The following is a 17575-nucleotide window of genomic DNA, read 5'->3' as shown; positions in this document are numbered from 1 at the left end:
ATGGAACATCTGCAAACAGGTGAATTAATATGTACTCTATGTGGGTACAACTCATCATGAAGTGATTTTGCTTAATCTAGTATTGTACTGGTAATTGAAAACTTCCATTGACCCATGTCCAAAATCTCTGAGTACACAAGTGCAATCAAACTATGTCTCATACATGCTCAAGAAACTGCATCATAAATCTGAGTAACCTTGATGTATCTTTAATAACTTGACTTCTTTGTTAATTCAGGTCTTAATATTACCAGGACCTAGGTTCCTTTCAGTATCACTAACTGTAATTCCCATCAAAATGTAGCCCCCCCCCCCCCCTCTACAGTTTCCACTAGTATTCAGTAATGCATGTATGTATTGGGGTCTAAAAACTAACTCTGCGACGTGATTGTGCGACTCGCCGAATGTCGATTATTGCACTCTGCGACACTGCACTCTGGTCGATGTTCACTGCATGACTTGTAAAAAATTAAGTTTTAAATGGTAAAAATGGTACGGTAAAAAAACAAAGTGTGTAAAGACTATGTACCGTCGACATGCCGCACTGTTTGGTGATCGGCAAGCACATGAAAGACAAATTGTGGGACCAAACAAATAACACATGGTTTATGGTGATTAGACACATCACACCGCTGGCTAGAAAAATTAAATAGTGTAACGTGCACGTTGGTTTTGACTGCCTATTTACGGTAATATCAAAGCAATTGGACTTGCGGTTTTCAACAAGAAGTTGAAAATATCACTTTTTACCAAAAATGACAAAAATATTCACCAAAATTAGAGAATTAAAAATATCATTACAAAATGAACAAATCTGAGAGAGGTCCACATGTAGTACCTATATATGTAATATCAAAGCAATTGGACTTGCAGTTTTTAACAAGAAGTTGAAAATATCAATTTTTACCAAAAATGACAAAAATATTCACCAAAATTAGAGAATTAAAGATAGCATTACAAAATGAACAAATCTAAGAGAGGTCTACCCAAGGTACATATACACTAAGTATCAAAGCATTTAGGCTTATAGTTTTCAAGAAGAAGGCGAAAAAGTAAAACATTGACATGGACAACGGACGACAATCACTCATATGATAAGCTCCGCTCGACAAAGTCGACAGTGGAGCTAAAAACTACACTCCCCTTTTCAGACTGCATGCACCTGAAACGGGGACTAAAAATTAATATGGCATGGAACAAATATTGAACACAATGTGACGTGAAGACTAATGGCACTTTACAATCTATCACAGTAATGAGATTTGTTTCAACAGCATCTAGTGGAGGTAACATTGTTATCACAGTATCCCATATTTGTGTCATTACCTTTAGCAAAGGATCCTTTGTAGTCCATTTCAGATAAGGCGATCATACTATTACCTGGATTCATCAGGAATATCTTTTCATTGTTCATCAAATGGAACTGCGTATTCAATGAATACACTACAGGTACTGGTCGATTGGTCTGCTGGAAGGCTATTGGCACTACAAACCTGCAAACACAAACATGGTATACTGTTAAAGCTATAATCACTAATATCTATCTGATCATTGAGATTTGTCAACAAGGGTTGTCCCATTAGACTGCACGAATTGATGGTCTCTAAAGCTGGTCTCAAACACGATCTCATTTTTGGTCTTTGTGGCATCTGAGAGTCTCTAAATTGGTCTCAAATGGTATCTTCATTTGTCAGAGTCTCAAAACTGGTCTCATTTGCTGTTTAGAGGGTACCGTACATACCTCCACCAAGGCAACATAGCAAACATAAAGTTACATGAATCATCCAGAAAAAGTTCTCTTAGTATTCAGCTTTTAAGGACAGTAGCACATCCACCTGCAGGGGGGTGAGGTATCTTTGTTAATTACTTCCATGACAATTTCTTACCTGTGTGGCATATGACCTGTACATACTACAGGCATACCTGGCATTACGCCGTAAGACTGAGTTGACGTGACAGTGCATGGTATGAGTTCCATGGCATAGTCACCAGAGTAATCCTGAAAGAAAATGGAAGAACAGCATTTAATGGCAGAGTTATCTTTTGGCAACATTCCCAGAATATATTTTTTCCATACATTTTCAAATATTCTGATCAAGACCTGCAGGCAATGAGAAATGATGTATATTTGGTCCAAAATTAACAAAAAAATTTAAGTAAATACATTAAAATGTGCAAATTGTTGCACTAAAAATTTGGTGTAAAAAAATACGGACCTAAAAGTTCAAGTTATCATTGCTGAGAATGACAGGTTTAGGTAAATGTTTGTGTAGCACATGTTCAAATTTTGTGTCAACAAAGAAATTCGATGTATTTTAGATGCATTGCATACATCGCTATAGGAACCATATCAAACACAACATGGCACAATGACCACAGCAATCCTGCCTGTGAAAGTGTTAACAATGACGACAACGATGACAACAGACAAACTTACCTTTAGATTGTAGTTACTTGTTGCTCTCCATAACTGATGAGGCCCATCAAATGTCTGCTCACTCCAAAGTAAATCCAGATCAAAATTGACCCCAAGTCTAGCTGGTGGGACAATTCTTGACTGCATACCAGGAAGAGTATGGTGATCTAGCACAAATAAACCTACAACAGACAGACAGACAAGATTGCCATAAAAAGAAAACCTAAATATTGTGACCTACCATAATATTATGTATCTAATACAACTTCTGTCATTCAGCACAGGGATGATCTTATATCACAGTAATGTAGCATTTGTTTGTACTCTATAGCACATGTAATATAATAGGACAAACTGTCATACCTTAGAAATAACTTCCTGTAACTCCCTCCTTCTTTTGAAATACATTTTGTGTCAGGTGACAGTTGCATTAAATGTTACTGTTGTCTCACCTGACTTTTTTTATGTTCAATTTGCATGTGTTGACATAGAGTGCGTTTTTCACAAAACCATATCCCATGTTTCAACCACAGTTCCAAATAATTCTATCCATTAGTGAATGAATCTCAGTTAGTGGCTTTGGCCTTCTGATTGAGTGTAGTACAGACACTTGATGATGTAGTGGTCAGTCCTTTTTAGTGTTCAAAGCTGAGGTAGGATTGAAGTAAAATCTACCAATGACAAGTCTAATGCATCAACTACTACACTACCAGCGCTTCTAATCACCTTTTCCATTTGTAAATACAATTCCAAATGCACTGTTTAATTATTTTGAATTTCAAAAGACTTTCATAAAACTGCATTGGTGGAGCATAAATCACATCAAATTACACTCTCACAATTAAACACTCGCTTACCTCGAAATTTGGCTTCTGTTTTAAAGTCAATAACAAGTCTACCATCATTATCAATCCTTATATGTATGACTTGTAGTTTTCCATTCAGATCACCCTCTGTTTCTAGCCCTGTTCTCCATAACACAGTACTGGTAGAAAAAATACATAATATCATTTTTATAATTTCATACACACTTGCAGACTACAATTCAACGAATTCATCTTTATATTTCGCTTCTGTTAAGAGATCCCGTTTGACATCATCACGCTGTTTTGCATATAATATTAGACAAACATGACTAAAGCATAATGTACATCAACAAGGACAAAATCTGACAATCTTTGCTGTTTGACCAGATTGTCTGGAAACTTTGTTGCCATGATATCAAATCCATTCTCATAATTCAAAGTGAATCATCCATAGAACACTTATAACAATGCTTTTTGAAGTCTGATTTAATATCTAGACTAAACCATTGGATTTTGAATAGAAAGGGCCACATTCTAGTCTTAGTTTTATTATTATCAAACTTGTGAGTAAAAAAATTTAACACATTACATTTTACTTTAATTTATTATACTTAACATTATAATATTTTCTTTTTCTTTATTATTTCATTATTATTATAATTATACTTTGTTATGTTTCTGAAGATGCAATAAATATTATTATTATTTTACTGATTGTCATTGTCAGTAATCAAAGTACAAATTTATTAATATTGCTCACCTATAGAAAAATGAGAATTCCATTTCTGTTCTGTGATCCAAAGATGCCCAACCAGTGGGAACAGTTGAATAGATATATGCAGCATAGAGAGGCACAGTGACTGTCAAATAGCTCTGATCACCTCTTTTAATTTGGAAATCAGTTGTAACAGCGCCCCCACACAAATCAATCAGATCGGTCATGTGATACCAGGAATCAAATGTCCATGTGCAAGTTTTCAAATCAAGATGTTGATATAAAAGTAACGACTTGTCCTCCCTCACACTGGGATCAAACTGGTAAGGATAATCATAACCTGGTCCCAGTATCATGTTTTTGTAATTGACAGTTTCGAGGAACCCATTTTCTGGAAGAATTTTATCTTTGGCGCCAGTTATGATGTTCGAGCATATGTGCTGCTGTCGGTAGATGGGTTCTGTGAGTAAAAAGCGTATGTTGTGCAAAGGTAACGTAGACAGTAAAGGAAGCATGCCATCTTGATGTGGCACTTGTACAGAAACGTGGATGGTATTAGGATGTGTTTTGTCTTTGCTGTCGACGTACTCCAAGGTAGCAATGAATGACTGTGCTTGAAAATCCTGAGATATACCAGCAACAATCGGAGTGTGGCAGATTCCAAAATCAGTTGCAATTGTCACAATATTACTTCTGAGTGGAACCCCCAAATTCCCATCATTGTCTACAGGCTGGGCTACACATCGGACGTGACTTCTACGGCTGAAATAAATACTATCTAATACACGGTGGTCAACACTTGTAAACAGAGTGTTGTCTGTGATGGTGACAAATGGTGGTCTTGACCCATCTAAGTCAGTCGGTGCAGCGATTTCCCAGCCGTAATGTATAGTAGAGGAATTGATGCCAGACTCGGTGCAAAGATCACCAGTCATTGAATACGATGGATAATGAGGATCACATGGCTAGAACATTAAGCAGAGAATAAAATTTGTCACCATAGCAACACCAATTGTAAGGGTCAAGATTACCATATCTTTTGTAAGCAGTTAAATGTAAATGTCAAATATTTATTTTCAAAAGAATGAAGACGAAAATGAGTATTTTATTGTACTGTACGACTACATCATTTAGATAGGATCATTGCATAGAAAGAGATCCATGTTCATGCATAAGATACTGACCCACAATTTATATTTCATAGGAAAATATTCGTAGAAATTAGATGCACGATAAAATGGTGTGCACTTATGTTCCCAATAACTATCTTTATGTTGCAAGTACTAACCGTGACACAGATAAGAGGATATCCAGGTGAGGGGTTGTCAAGACAACCAGTTTCTACATCATCATACTGCATTAGTGACACAACCTGTACAAATTTGAAATAATGAAAATTAAAAAAATGTTCACAAGTTGCATGTGACAGAAAACAGAAAGGTTTTGGTGCATCCAACTGAACTTGAAGAAACTATTTTTGAATTATTCAATGTTTGATAAGATATCTGAACCAACACATGTGACATATATACTACAGTAAATCGCATGATCACTGAACACTGCCTCAACAGCTATAAGGCTCTTGAGAGTTTCTTCTCAGTTTATACCAATGCAAACTTAACCTATCTCTGTGACAGATTCATTTTTAGTTTATTTTGAATTTTTTCACAAAATAACAGAAATTATTATATAACCCCTCTAGCCAGTAACTAAATGCATAAACTTCTCAACACAGCACTTTGTTACCCAGACCTACCACAGACATCACTTTGTCACCGAGACCTACCACAGACATTACTTTGTCACCCAGACCTACCACAGACATCACTTTGTCACCCAGACCTACCACAGACATTACTTTGTCACTCAGACCCACCACAGACATCACTTTGTCACCCAGACCTACCACAGACATCACTTTGTTACCCAGACCTACCACAGACATCACTTTGTCACCCAGACCTACCACAGACATCACTTTGTCACCCAGGCCTACCACAGACATCACTTTGTCACCCAGACCTACCACAGACATCACTTTGTCACCCAGACCTACCACAGACATCACTTTGTCACTCAGACCTACCACAGACATCACTTTGTTACCCAGACCTACCACAGACATCACTTTGTCACCCAGACCTACCACAGACATTACTTTGTCACTCAGACCTACCACAGACATCACTTTGTCACCCAGACCTACCAGACATCACTTTGTCACCCAGACCTACCACAGACATCACTTTGTCACCCAGACCTACCACAGACGTCACTTTGTCACCCAGACCTACCACAGACATCACTTTGTCACCCAGTCCTACCACAGACATCACTTTGTCACCCAGACCTACCACAGACATTACTTTGTCACTCAGACCCACCACAGACATCACTTTGTCACCCAGACCTACCACAGACATCACTTTGTCACTCAGACCTACCACAGACATCACTTTGTCACCCAGACCTACCACAGACATCATTTTGTCACCTAGACCTACCACAGACATCACTTAGTCACCTAGACCTACCGCAGACATCACTTTGTTACCCAGACCTACCATGACATCACTTTGTCACCCAGACCTACCACAGACATCACTTTGTCACCTAGACCTACCACAGACATCACTTTGTCACCCAGACCTACCACAGACATCACTTTGTCACCCAGAGCTACCACAGACATCATTTTGTCACCTAGACCTACCACAGACATCACTTTGTCACCCAGACCTACCACAGACATCACTTTGTCACCCAGACCTACCACAGACATCACTTTGTCACCCAGACCTACCACAGACATCATTTTGTCACCTAGACCTACCACAAACATCACTTTGTCACCCAGGCCTACCACAGACATCACTTTGTCACCCAGACCTACCACAGACATCATTTTGTCACCTAGACCTACCACAAACATCACTTTGTCACCCAGACTTACCACAAACATTACTTTGTCACCCAGACCTACCACAGACATCACTTTGTCACCCAGACCTACCACAGACATCACTTTGTCACCCAGACCTACCACAGACATCATTTTGTCACCTAGACCTACCACATACATCACTTTGTCACCCAGACCTACCACAGACATCACTTTGTCACCCAGACCTACCACATACATCACTTTGTCACCCAGACCTACCACAGACATCACTTTGTCACTCAGACCTACAGTGTACCACAGACATCACTTTGTCACCCAGGCCTACCACAGACATCACTTTGTTACCCAGACCGTACCACAGATATCATTTTGTCACCCAGACCTACCAGACATCACTTAGTCACCCAGACCTACAGAATTACTTTTTGTAGTCATTGAAGTCTCAAATCAAGAACTATATACTCACCAATGGGGGAGCTGGTAATACTAGACTTCCAGCAGCTTCCTGGTCCAAAATAGTAATGGTTGCTATGGAGATAGATCCCAATAGAGCATTGACAGGTTCATCGGGTCCTAAGACCACATTAAATGTCTCATGCCATTCCACATCCTTATTGAATAGTATTTCTACATTAAAGTCAAGTTTCTTCACACCTAATGGAAAGAAAAAACAAAGGAATAATAAAAATCACCAATAGATGGCACTATTTATACAAGATTTAGATAAATAGATCAGTCGTGCTAATGATACTGATTGTCATTATCAAATAAACGATTTTGTAAGATACCATACTTTCTTGTACCATCTATTTTAATTTAAACAAGCCATGCATGGCACAGTCCCTGTTAGTTATCATAAGCATGCCGGAGATATGAATCCAGGTGCTGATGTTTGATTATGATGATTTTTTAACATTAAAATGATTGGCATTCAGTCAAGTACTTATCCATATTGAGCGATATTGCTCTGGAACAGCATTAGTTAAAATAGGTAGGCCATTTTGAATTGGATCATCAAATCAATACATCATTATGACAAGATGTATAACATAATCTGTCAAAGCATGTCAGAAATATGGTTCTAGCATTAAAACAAAATGGCCACCAGTCAGCCACTTTCACACTGATTAGAAAAACACAATAATGTGCATCAGGGGACCAATAATGTCTAATGTATGTACCAAGTTTGAACAAAATCTATCAATAAACGACCAAGATCCGGTTCTGGAATTCCACAATTCCATTTTTAATGGAATCGTCAAACCAATGTATCTGTATATCTATGACATGATGTGTAATGAATACATACAATTTGAACATAATCAGTCAAAGCATGTCATGGATATAGCACTAGAACTACATTCATTAAAACAAAAAAATGGCCACCAGTCGGCTATTTTGAATCCGATCTGAAAAACAAAATGACGTGCATCAGAGACCCATAATGTCTAATGTATGTACAAAGTTTGAACAAAATACATCTGTAAACAGCTGAGATCCAGTTCTGGAATGGCAGAAATGCTTGGTTTTGATGAGGCTAGATATTGCTATTTAGAAAAACATCTTAGCATATCTTAGCAGAGCGACTACCTCTTTGCCAATTTTATCAACATCCCACCTCCCAGTAACAAGTGGATTAGCATAAATCAATTCAACATATTCTCACCTGGCTGCATTTTCAGTAATCTTGATTTGGGATTATAATCAATTCCAGACTTAGCGGATCCATCTCGTGTACTACACCTGACTTTTGATGTGCCGTTATGATCCCCAGTTCTCACAATAACCACATTTACCAGTGATACATCATCTGCCCTGGTTGGTTCATATACAGTGTAGGCCATTCTCTCAATCTGTATGGTAGGTGCTGGTAAGAAATACAGATTTTTACAATATTATGTACACAGTTACGTTACATTACAGATTAAGTCTTAGTTATATACAAGCCTCATGTCACTATAATATGAGGTTAATACGAGAATATCTCAAAGTATGCACGAAGACAGTACAGCTGGAGTATCGACTGACGCGCAGTGGAGGTCGATGCGATGGTGTACTGTCTGAGTGCATACTTTGAGGTATTCTCGTAATAACCTTATTATTATACATCTTTTCCTTCCAAGGATACATCATGGGAAAGCCAAAATCAAAAATGTTTAGAACCGAATCAGCGAAATTCTTTGTGTGGAGTCCGGTCAAACCCTGATGGCAGCTATGTTTGTTTTTATTATTAGAGGATGCTTACACACGTAATCATTCCATATTTAGAATTTGCATTTCCTTACATGATAGTATGAAAATACCCCGTAAAATACCACAAATTACGTTACGTTATGGTGACAAATGTATAATAATATAATTTACTAACAATGGAAAAAATGTTTTTTTTTTATTATGAATAAATAATTGTTAAATATTATGGTGATTTTAACCATTCAAATTAGTCAAAATAACCTCAATTTTGGTGTCAGCAAAAATTATCATACAGAGCTTATTGATAACTGTATCAAAAAACTAAATAGTTTTAAGCAAGCTAGGTGACCTGAATATATTCACCCACTCAACACACTGGATAAAACCACAATGGAGAGATACAGTACTTAAATTGATCACATGATCTACACCTAATCAATCAGTCAGAAATAAAACTTACCATCTTCAGTATTGGTAATAGTGATTTTAGCTTCACTAGGGGTACCTACTTTGGCATCACAATAGTCATTGCCAAGTGGATCCCCTAACCTAACCAAAAACTGCTCCTCTTCTTCATACACATCATCCTCAACAATCAACACTGAACAATTCTTAACCTGTAAACAAACATTATCACATATAGTGGCATAGTGGTTGTCGCATCAGACTCATGATCGGTAGACCCAAGTTCAAATCCTACCTTAGGCAGAACATCAAAGGGTCGACCCCCACCCTGGGTGAGTGTGCCACAGACTCAATGGGAAGGCCAATTCCACTGGTCGAGATTCATTCACTAACGAATGCGACTTTGGGGGAACCTTGGTTAAGGTCCACAGGCGCTTGTGTTCGACCGGGCCTGGTTGACGCCAGGATAGCGCATTACAAATTGCCATTTGACAGAGAGATGGCTGCACAGCCCTGTCATGTAGTCCCAAACATGAATACGACTTCTGTGGCAAAATGCACTATGTGTCGTCACTAGCACTTGCAATTTGCACATACAGAAAGAAAATAAAAAATCAGGAGAGACAACAGTGACACTCAATGTCCGGAACTGTCGCCTGGCACAACAAATATTTAAAAAAAAATAAAAAAACATTATCACAAATCACAAAATGCTAGCTTTATCTCAACCTGATGCTTTATTCCCTGATAATTTAAGATGAAACTATTCAACTTTATATGACACACCAACATTTAGTTATGAAATCTGTGGTGGCTCAATCCACCTACATTGTCAGGATAAAAGACGTACTTCTCAACATTTATCAGAATTAATGGGATGATTTGTCTTTATGTAAACCACTATGGTCGTATTCATAAAAATTAAAAACTATGCTTGTATTTATGGAGACTGTAAATCTCACATACAATAACAAGTGACTGTCATCATTATACAATAACACTTACTTTTTCTCCTGGTAGAAACACAACTCTAAATTCATCGGTATTTCTCCTTTCATCAAAGTCCATCATGACCTGAGCTGATCGTTGTCGGGTATAACAACGAACAGAAGACTGAAATGATATATCACCAGTACGGACGACAGGAATATGCACAATACCATCACTCTCCTTTACAATAACTTCATCCACAGCAAACTGCATACAAGGAACTAAACCAAAGAAAATAAAAATCTTATTTTTGGTCTTGTATTTATCAATTAATTTCTACAACCTCCAACTTAGAACTTGTGAGCTTGGAGTAGGTTCACAAGCATTCGAGATCACTAAATGGATTTTAAAACATTTTAACATAATTCTTTTTATGTTCTTGTATACAATAATTTCATCAAATTTTATTACTATTTCTATACTTTTGAAGTAGTCCAAAGCACTATCTAATTCTAGCCATAACAGTAGAATGTTAGTAAAATAGACTTTAGACATAAATTGCTGTCTTACTGAGAGCTACAAAATTGTTTGTCTCCTCAAATATTTTTTTATTCTTTCCAATCATCACAACCCCTGTTCCCCTGACAATTGTAATTACAGTATTTGGAAGAGTGAACATGATGCCATGGAATGAGATGTTTCCATCTGTCATCTAGTCAGTAAAATATGATAAGAGATGATGTAGAGACGTGCATTTTAAATAAACAATGTACTTTACATTCGTTGTATATGTTGCTATAGTTACAATAAACACTATGTAGAGTAAGATTTTAGGAGCTTTAAACGACCAAGACGACAACGAAAATAACACGACAGACATTTTTCCCTTGTATACTATTCCCTTCATTACTGAGATGCTAAAAACTTACGGTCATTGTCTGTATCATTGATGACGACAGTGGCTTTATACGGTTCAGCCACAGTGGCTCCCATAGCAGCACTTAGATACACAATAAATGTCTCATTGCCTTCAATATGTGGATTTGCAGTGTCATCAAGGATGGTGAAACTACATGTCTGTAAATAAAGAAAAATTTGTAATACATAATGGTAAGTGGTTAAAGGGGCAGCATCTGCAACTTGTGAAAGTTTGTGATTTCAAAGAATTATTAAATATTAAATATCAAAATATTTATGCTTATTTAAGTAGCATAAAAGTCTAAAGTCATAATACAGCACTATAGATCTTCCCATATATCATCAACTTTGTATTTTTTTGAATAAAATGAGATTAAATTATGCTCAACCCGTTGAATGACATAATTTATGGCGCCAAATTTTCAGGTATTCTTGGACCAAATGGACATCATTTCCCAGGTCTCTACCAAAATAGTCAAAAAGAAAGTATTCAGGTTTGTTTTACGAAAGTCAGCTAAGGTAACTTTAACCCACAACAGGTTAATGACAACATCCAAATATCAAGAAGATTAACTAGTGTGCAGCCTCATCCAACAAGCTCTGATCATATTTAAGAAATTATTCACTTTGTTAACTGATTATCTAATTTTAACTGATAACTTGAAATACACATCAAACTTATCTGACATACCTCTAATGTTTGTTGTGGTCCAAATGTAATCTGACTTGAGCCAGGAATGAAATCATCACCTGGGAGAGCAGACAGCGGATTTGATGCTCGGGTTCCACACCACACCATTGAACTGTGCGACAGATCACTGCCTTGCCGTAATACTTCAATTTCAACTGTTTTTTCATTCTCACCAAAATAGTACACAGGTTGTGACAAGAATATGTAAGACTCTGGAGAGAAAATAAAAATAAAAATAGTGGATGTTGTATTGAGCCCATAATTAATATACATGTTGTGAGTTCAAATCAGTACCCATTCTGAGAGAATATGCCATGATTTTTTCACTAAAATTAGGACTTTGAGAAACTTTGTACTTGTGCATGGCAAACCAGGTCTGGTTGAAGCTAGGATAGATGTATAGTATTGACAGAAATACGATCTCAATAATGGAATATGGTTTCTATGGTGAAGTCATAATGATAATAATAATAATCTTTATTGCATCCTTACCAAGATATTGTCTCAATAAAATTACAATAAAGATGAAAAACTGAGGATGTAACAAAATAGAAGCAGTAAAATTGAAAAGAATAATAAAAAAAATATTAAGTGAATTATCACTAAAAGTCATGGATTTTCCACTTTGCACCAATTCCTATCCTTTATTAGTTTGGTAAATTCTACATTTTAAGAGGAGGAATCACTCAGATACACCAAATCAATATGCTTTCACTATTTTAGTGAAAACACCATATGTTTTCTATACATAGGATTTAACCACATCTAAATGTGGGAAAGGTTCATGGACAAGATAAATAACTTACCATCATTTGGTCCATTTATTTTGACAATTGCCTTGTTCAATGTACCTAGATTTGTCATCATAGATGGATCAGCCAAAGAAATCTCAAACTCCTCTTCTTCCTCAAACATAGTATCATCGATCAACTAAAACAGATACATAACATAACTATTACAACCTTGCCCATTGAAACTCTTGACTAATTAACAAATGGTTGGGTACAATCTAAAGGATGCACTCGCTGCCTGGTACCTTTTTTTCCTTTTTTCAGCATGTGAAGATTTCCAAATTTTGTTAGTCATAGAAAAATATTAGCTGGATTATTGGTAAGATAGTGAGTTAGAAATTGACTTAAATATTCTCATCTAGTTTAGTTTAACAGTGACGGACAATAGTATGTTTATATATGAGCAAATTATCTGTTTATATCATTGCTCAGATCAACATGTAAGGGCAAAGAAGGATGACATGCAAAACTTTTCTGAAACAGAAATCTACTACACTTTGAAATGAAGATGCTGGTTACATGTTACATTACTTTTACATCAACTGAGTGATCAAATAGACAACCATCCTAATGTACCATATCAAAAATTAGTCTTTACCTTAATATCACACGTGGCTTTATTAACGTTCGGTGGGAATACCACTCTGTACTCATCAGTCATACCCCTTGTTTTGAAATCTGAACCAGACTCCAAACCTTCTAGACTGCTACCAGATGCAGTTCTGGGAATAGTAAAACATACAGCAGACACAGCAGAACTAGTGTCACCTAGGCAACAAAAGAAAACAACATTATTGCATGCAATTTACAGTTTTTTTATATCACTTTTCATTCTCTAGATATTCAGCTTTTCATCAATTTATGTAGTCCGCCATCTTGATTCTTCAGCAAAGGATTATCATAAAATCTGTTGTCAGAAATGAAAAGTTGAATATCTAGAGAATGAAAACTGATATAGAAAACTGTAAATTGCATTCTCCTACATTTGTGTAGCTTTTTCTTGAGGGGTCATTATGTTGTTTGGCTTAACTTTTCCTTTAATATCATTATCGAGAAAGATATTTTGAAGTTGCAATTTCCTTATTGTCATTTTTACCATCCATTACCCCTCGTGAAATTGGTTGTGTTCCAAAAAATAACACAATGTTCAAAAGGATATCACAGACATGTTGCAGCTTAAAAGAATATCGCAATGTTCAAAGCAATATCGCAATGTTCCAAGAGATATTGCAATGTTACAAGGGATATCGCAATGTTGAAAAAGATATCGCAATGTTACAAGGGATATCACAATGTTGAAATACATATCGCAATGTTCCAAGAGATATCACAATATTGAACAAGCAGCCTATCGGCTGAGATAGCTCCGCTGTTAGCAATGCACATTACAATTAAAGAACAGAAGATATCATTACAAAATGAACAAATCTGAAAGAGGTCCACATGTAGCATCTATATATGTAATAGCAAAGCAATTGGACTTGCAGTTTTTAACAAGAAGTCGTAAATATCACTTTTTTCCAAAAATAACAAAAATATTCACCAAAATTAGAGAATTGAAGATAGCATTACAAAATGCACAAATCTGAGAGAGGTCCACATGTAGTACCTATATATGTAATATCAAAGCAATCAGACTTGAGGTTTTTTACAAGAAGTTGAAAATATCACTTTTTACCAAAAATGACAAAAATATTCACCAAAAATTTGAGATTTTGACATGAAATGAAGAAATCTGAGAAAGAACCATCCAAGTTACTTGCATATCAAATTTGAAAACATTCTGACTTGCGGTTTTGAAGAAGTTGAAATTGTAAAGTTGACGCCAACGACACTGATGAGGCCGCCGCCGCCGACGGACGAACGGCGAGGATGACGGACAATCAGTAATATGAACAGCTCCACTGTGTCGACTTTGTCGACAGCGGAGCTAAAAAGATATTGCAATGTTCCAAAATATATCGCAATGTTTAAAAGAAACAACGTAATGTTCCATGTGATATTGCAATTCCCAAGGGATATCAAAATGTTCCAAGGGATAATGCAATGTTCCAAGGGATAACGCAATGTTCCAAGGGATAATGCAATGTTCCAAGGGATAACGCAATGTTCCAAGGGATAATGCAATGTTCCAAGGGATAATGCAATGTTCCAAGGGATAACGCAATGTTCCAAGGGATAACGCAATGTTCCAAGGGATAACTCAATGTTCCAAGGGATAACGCAATGTTCCAAGGGATAACGCAATGTTCCAAGGGATAACGCAATGTTCCAAGGGATAACGCAATGTTCCAAGGGATAACGCAATGTTCCAAGGGATAACGCAATGTTCCAAGGGATAATGCAATGTTCCAAGGGATAATGCAATGTTCCAAGGGATAATGCAATGTTCCAAGGGATAATGCAATGTTCCAAGGGATAATGCAATGTTCCAAGGGATAACGCAATGTTCCAAGGGATAACGCAATGTTCCAAGGGATAACGCAATGTTCCAAGGAATAACGCAATGTTCCATGAGATATTCCAATGTTCCAAGGGTTAACACAATATTCCATAAGATATAGCAATGTTCCAAGGGAAATTGATAAAGAGATTATTGCGAACATGTGGTGACTAGTTGGACATGAGTACTTGATGTGGAATGATGATTGTAAAATTGTACATTACAACATGATGTATACAATACTCACCTTTTCTCAGCATTGGAGCAAACAAATAACCAGAACTTTCATTTACATGAAACACACTTTCTTCAAACTGAATACTGGGCTCTACAGAATGATTAAATGATAGGAATATTAAATCCTTAAAGTTTGTATTATTTCATTTATTTCAAGAAAAAACCAGCATAATTAATAATCATGTGATTATTGAAATGCACTGTGGAAAAGAAACAGGAACAGCACACAGGACACATCTTAACATACCCACCGATTTGACATACATTTTTCTTTTATGTACTGCTATGTTACCGAAAATGAACTTGTATCTAAAGATTTAGAGTGGCACTGCATACGTAAAAGATATCTACATACACCTGTTTTAAATTTCTAGGTAAAAAGACTAGTGATAAAGATTAACTTACGATCTTCTTCATCCAATATGGTCACTGTTGCTTGATGTGGTTTCCCTAGCAAAGCATACGCTGGCATACTCAGTTCAACTTTGAACATTTCAGTGCCTTCGAACACAGTATCATCATTGATTATAACATTGCAGTATTTTGTGTCTTCCCTTTCTTCAAACTGAACCTGATAATAATTGCATTATACAGCATGACATCACATATATGTTCAAATATGATGTTCTTATTGGTTAAAATATGTCACATGTTCAAATGTAATGTTCTGATTGGTTAAAATATGTCAGCAATGCTCATAGTCATTCATTCACACTCATCAATGTATTAAGAATTTCATGGATTAAAAAGCTCCATGGCAAACATGTCTAGTCGACATGCAAATAAACTAAAAATTAGATTTATTATAAACTGGATTAAAATACGACTTATTTTGACCATAGATGGACTTTTGAAAACCGGAATGGGTTTCTGCATTCCAACCATCATTTGGACATCAAAAAACAATTAATTACCTGTCCAGCTTGCTCTACGTAGTCATGCTTGCCTGGTAGAGAGCCAACGCCCTCTGAGGTGGCAGAGCCCTGCTCAGTTCTACACAGAACAATAGCATACTGAAAGAAGAATGCACAAAAATTAGGTAAGTGTCATTTCAGCTTTCAGTAGGTAATGTGTAGTAGATCGATGGCACAACACATGAAACAATTATATTGAATATTACAAATTAATGTAACTACATCATGCCCTGTAATAGGAATAATACTACTGGGAAAGAAAAAATTCAATTGTATGTGACTATATAGATGATTTGAAGCACACACAAAAATGCTGTGACAACTGATTACTTTTGTTTTAACACTTGTAACCTTGTTCACACATGATTTTTTAAATTTTCCTTTATTTTTTTTCCAATTCCTTCATACACATGACTGACAAAGTCAGGTATTTTTTATGCAATCTAGCATAGTAGACAAAAAATAAGAAAACAAATGTTTTGTAAAATAATGTGGATAACATAGGATAAGAACATAACTAACCTGGTTCAGATTGCCGGTTCTCTTCACAGTCACCTGTACGAGACCAGCAGTTTCACTCACGTTGTAATGATCATACTCAAAACTAATACGAGACCAGCGAATACGAAACACATTGTCTGAGACAATGTTCGGTTTACTATCAGCGATATCAAAAACAAAGCTGTCATCAGTTACGTCTGCAACTTCATTGTAAAGCATGTAGCGTATGATACCATTGTTGAGATCCTCTGGAAAAAATGAAATGACAACTTGTAAAGATTAAAGCTGAACAATGTGAGATATTTTAAATGCATCACAGCAAGTCAAAACAAGCAGCCTGTCGGCTGAGATAGCTTCGCTGTTAGCAATGCACATTTCAATTAAAGAACAGAAGATATCATTAAAAAATGTGACAATGAACATTATGTATACTAAAACTTTAAAATATAACTTTTTACTAAAAATTACAAACAAGCAGCCTGTCGGCTGAGATAGCTCCGCTGTTAGCAATGTACATTTCAATTAAAGAACAGAAGATATCATTAAAAAATGTGACAATGAACATTATGTATACTAAAACTTTAAAATATAACTTTTTACTAAAAATTACAAACAAGCAGCCTCTCGGCTGAGATAGCTCCGCTGTTAGCAATGCACATTTCAATTAAAGAACAGAAGATATCATTAAAAAATGTGACAATGAACATTAT

General features: G+C 36.3%; 1 protein-coding gene across 1 annotated transcript in view; it reads right to left on the bottom strand.

Annotated features, from left to right (window-relative positions):
• The window catches only part of LOC100377483 (extracellular matrix organizing protein FRAS1-like), an 88523-nt gene that overhangs the window by 12620 nt on the left and 58328 nt on the right, over positions 1-17575 (bottom strand). Inside the window, exons 45-62 of the mRNA XM_085493787.1 lie at positions 16887-17113; positions 16365-16463; positions 15856-16021; positions 15461-15541; positions 13369-13538; positions 12786-12909; positions 11980-12191; positions 11300-11447; positions 10446-10651; positions 9496-9652; positions 8509-8709; positions 7309-7496; positions 5226-5309; positions 3983-4902; positions 3274-3401; positions 2438-2598; positions 1887-1999; positions 1327-1493 (exon numbers count right to left, since the gene is read on the bottom strand). Coding sequence (XP_085349913.1) covers positions 1327-1493; positions 1887-1999; positions 2438-2598; positions 3274-3401; positions 3983-4902; positions 5226-5309; positions 7309-7496; positions 8509-8709; positions 9496-9652; positions 10446-10651; positions 11300-11447; positions 11980-12191; positions 12786-12909; positions 13369-13538; positions 15461-15541; positions 15856-16021; positions 16365-16463; positions 16887-17113 — 3552 coding nt within the window. The remainder of the gene's footprint in view (positions 1-1326; positions 1494-1886; positions 2000-2437; positions 2599-3273; positions 3402-3982; positions 4903-5225; positions 5310-7308; positions 7497-8508; positions 8710-9495; positions 9653-10445; positions 10652-11299; positions 11448-11979; positions 12192-12785; positions 12910-13368; positions 13539-15460; positions 15542-15855; positions 16022-16364; positions 16464-16886; positions 17114-17575) is intronic.

The sequence above is a fragment of the Saccoglossus kowalevskii genome, chromosome 19 (genome assembly GCF_978046115.1).
Source record: "Saccoglossus kowalevskii chromosome 19, keSacKowa6.1, whole genome shotgun sequence".
Taxonomy (NCBI): Eukaryota; Metazoa; Hemichordata; class Enteropneusta; family Harrimaniidae; genus Saccoglossus; species Saccoglossus kowalevskii.
This window is presented reverse-complemented; position numbering and strand designations above follow the sequence as displayed.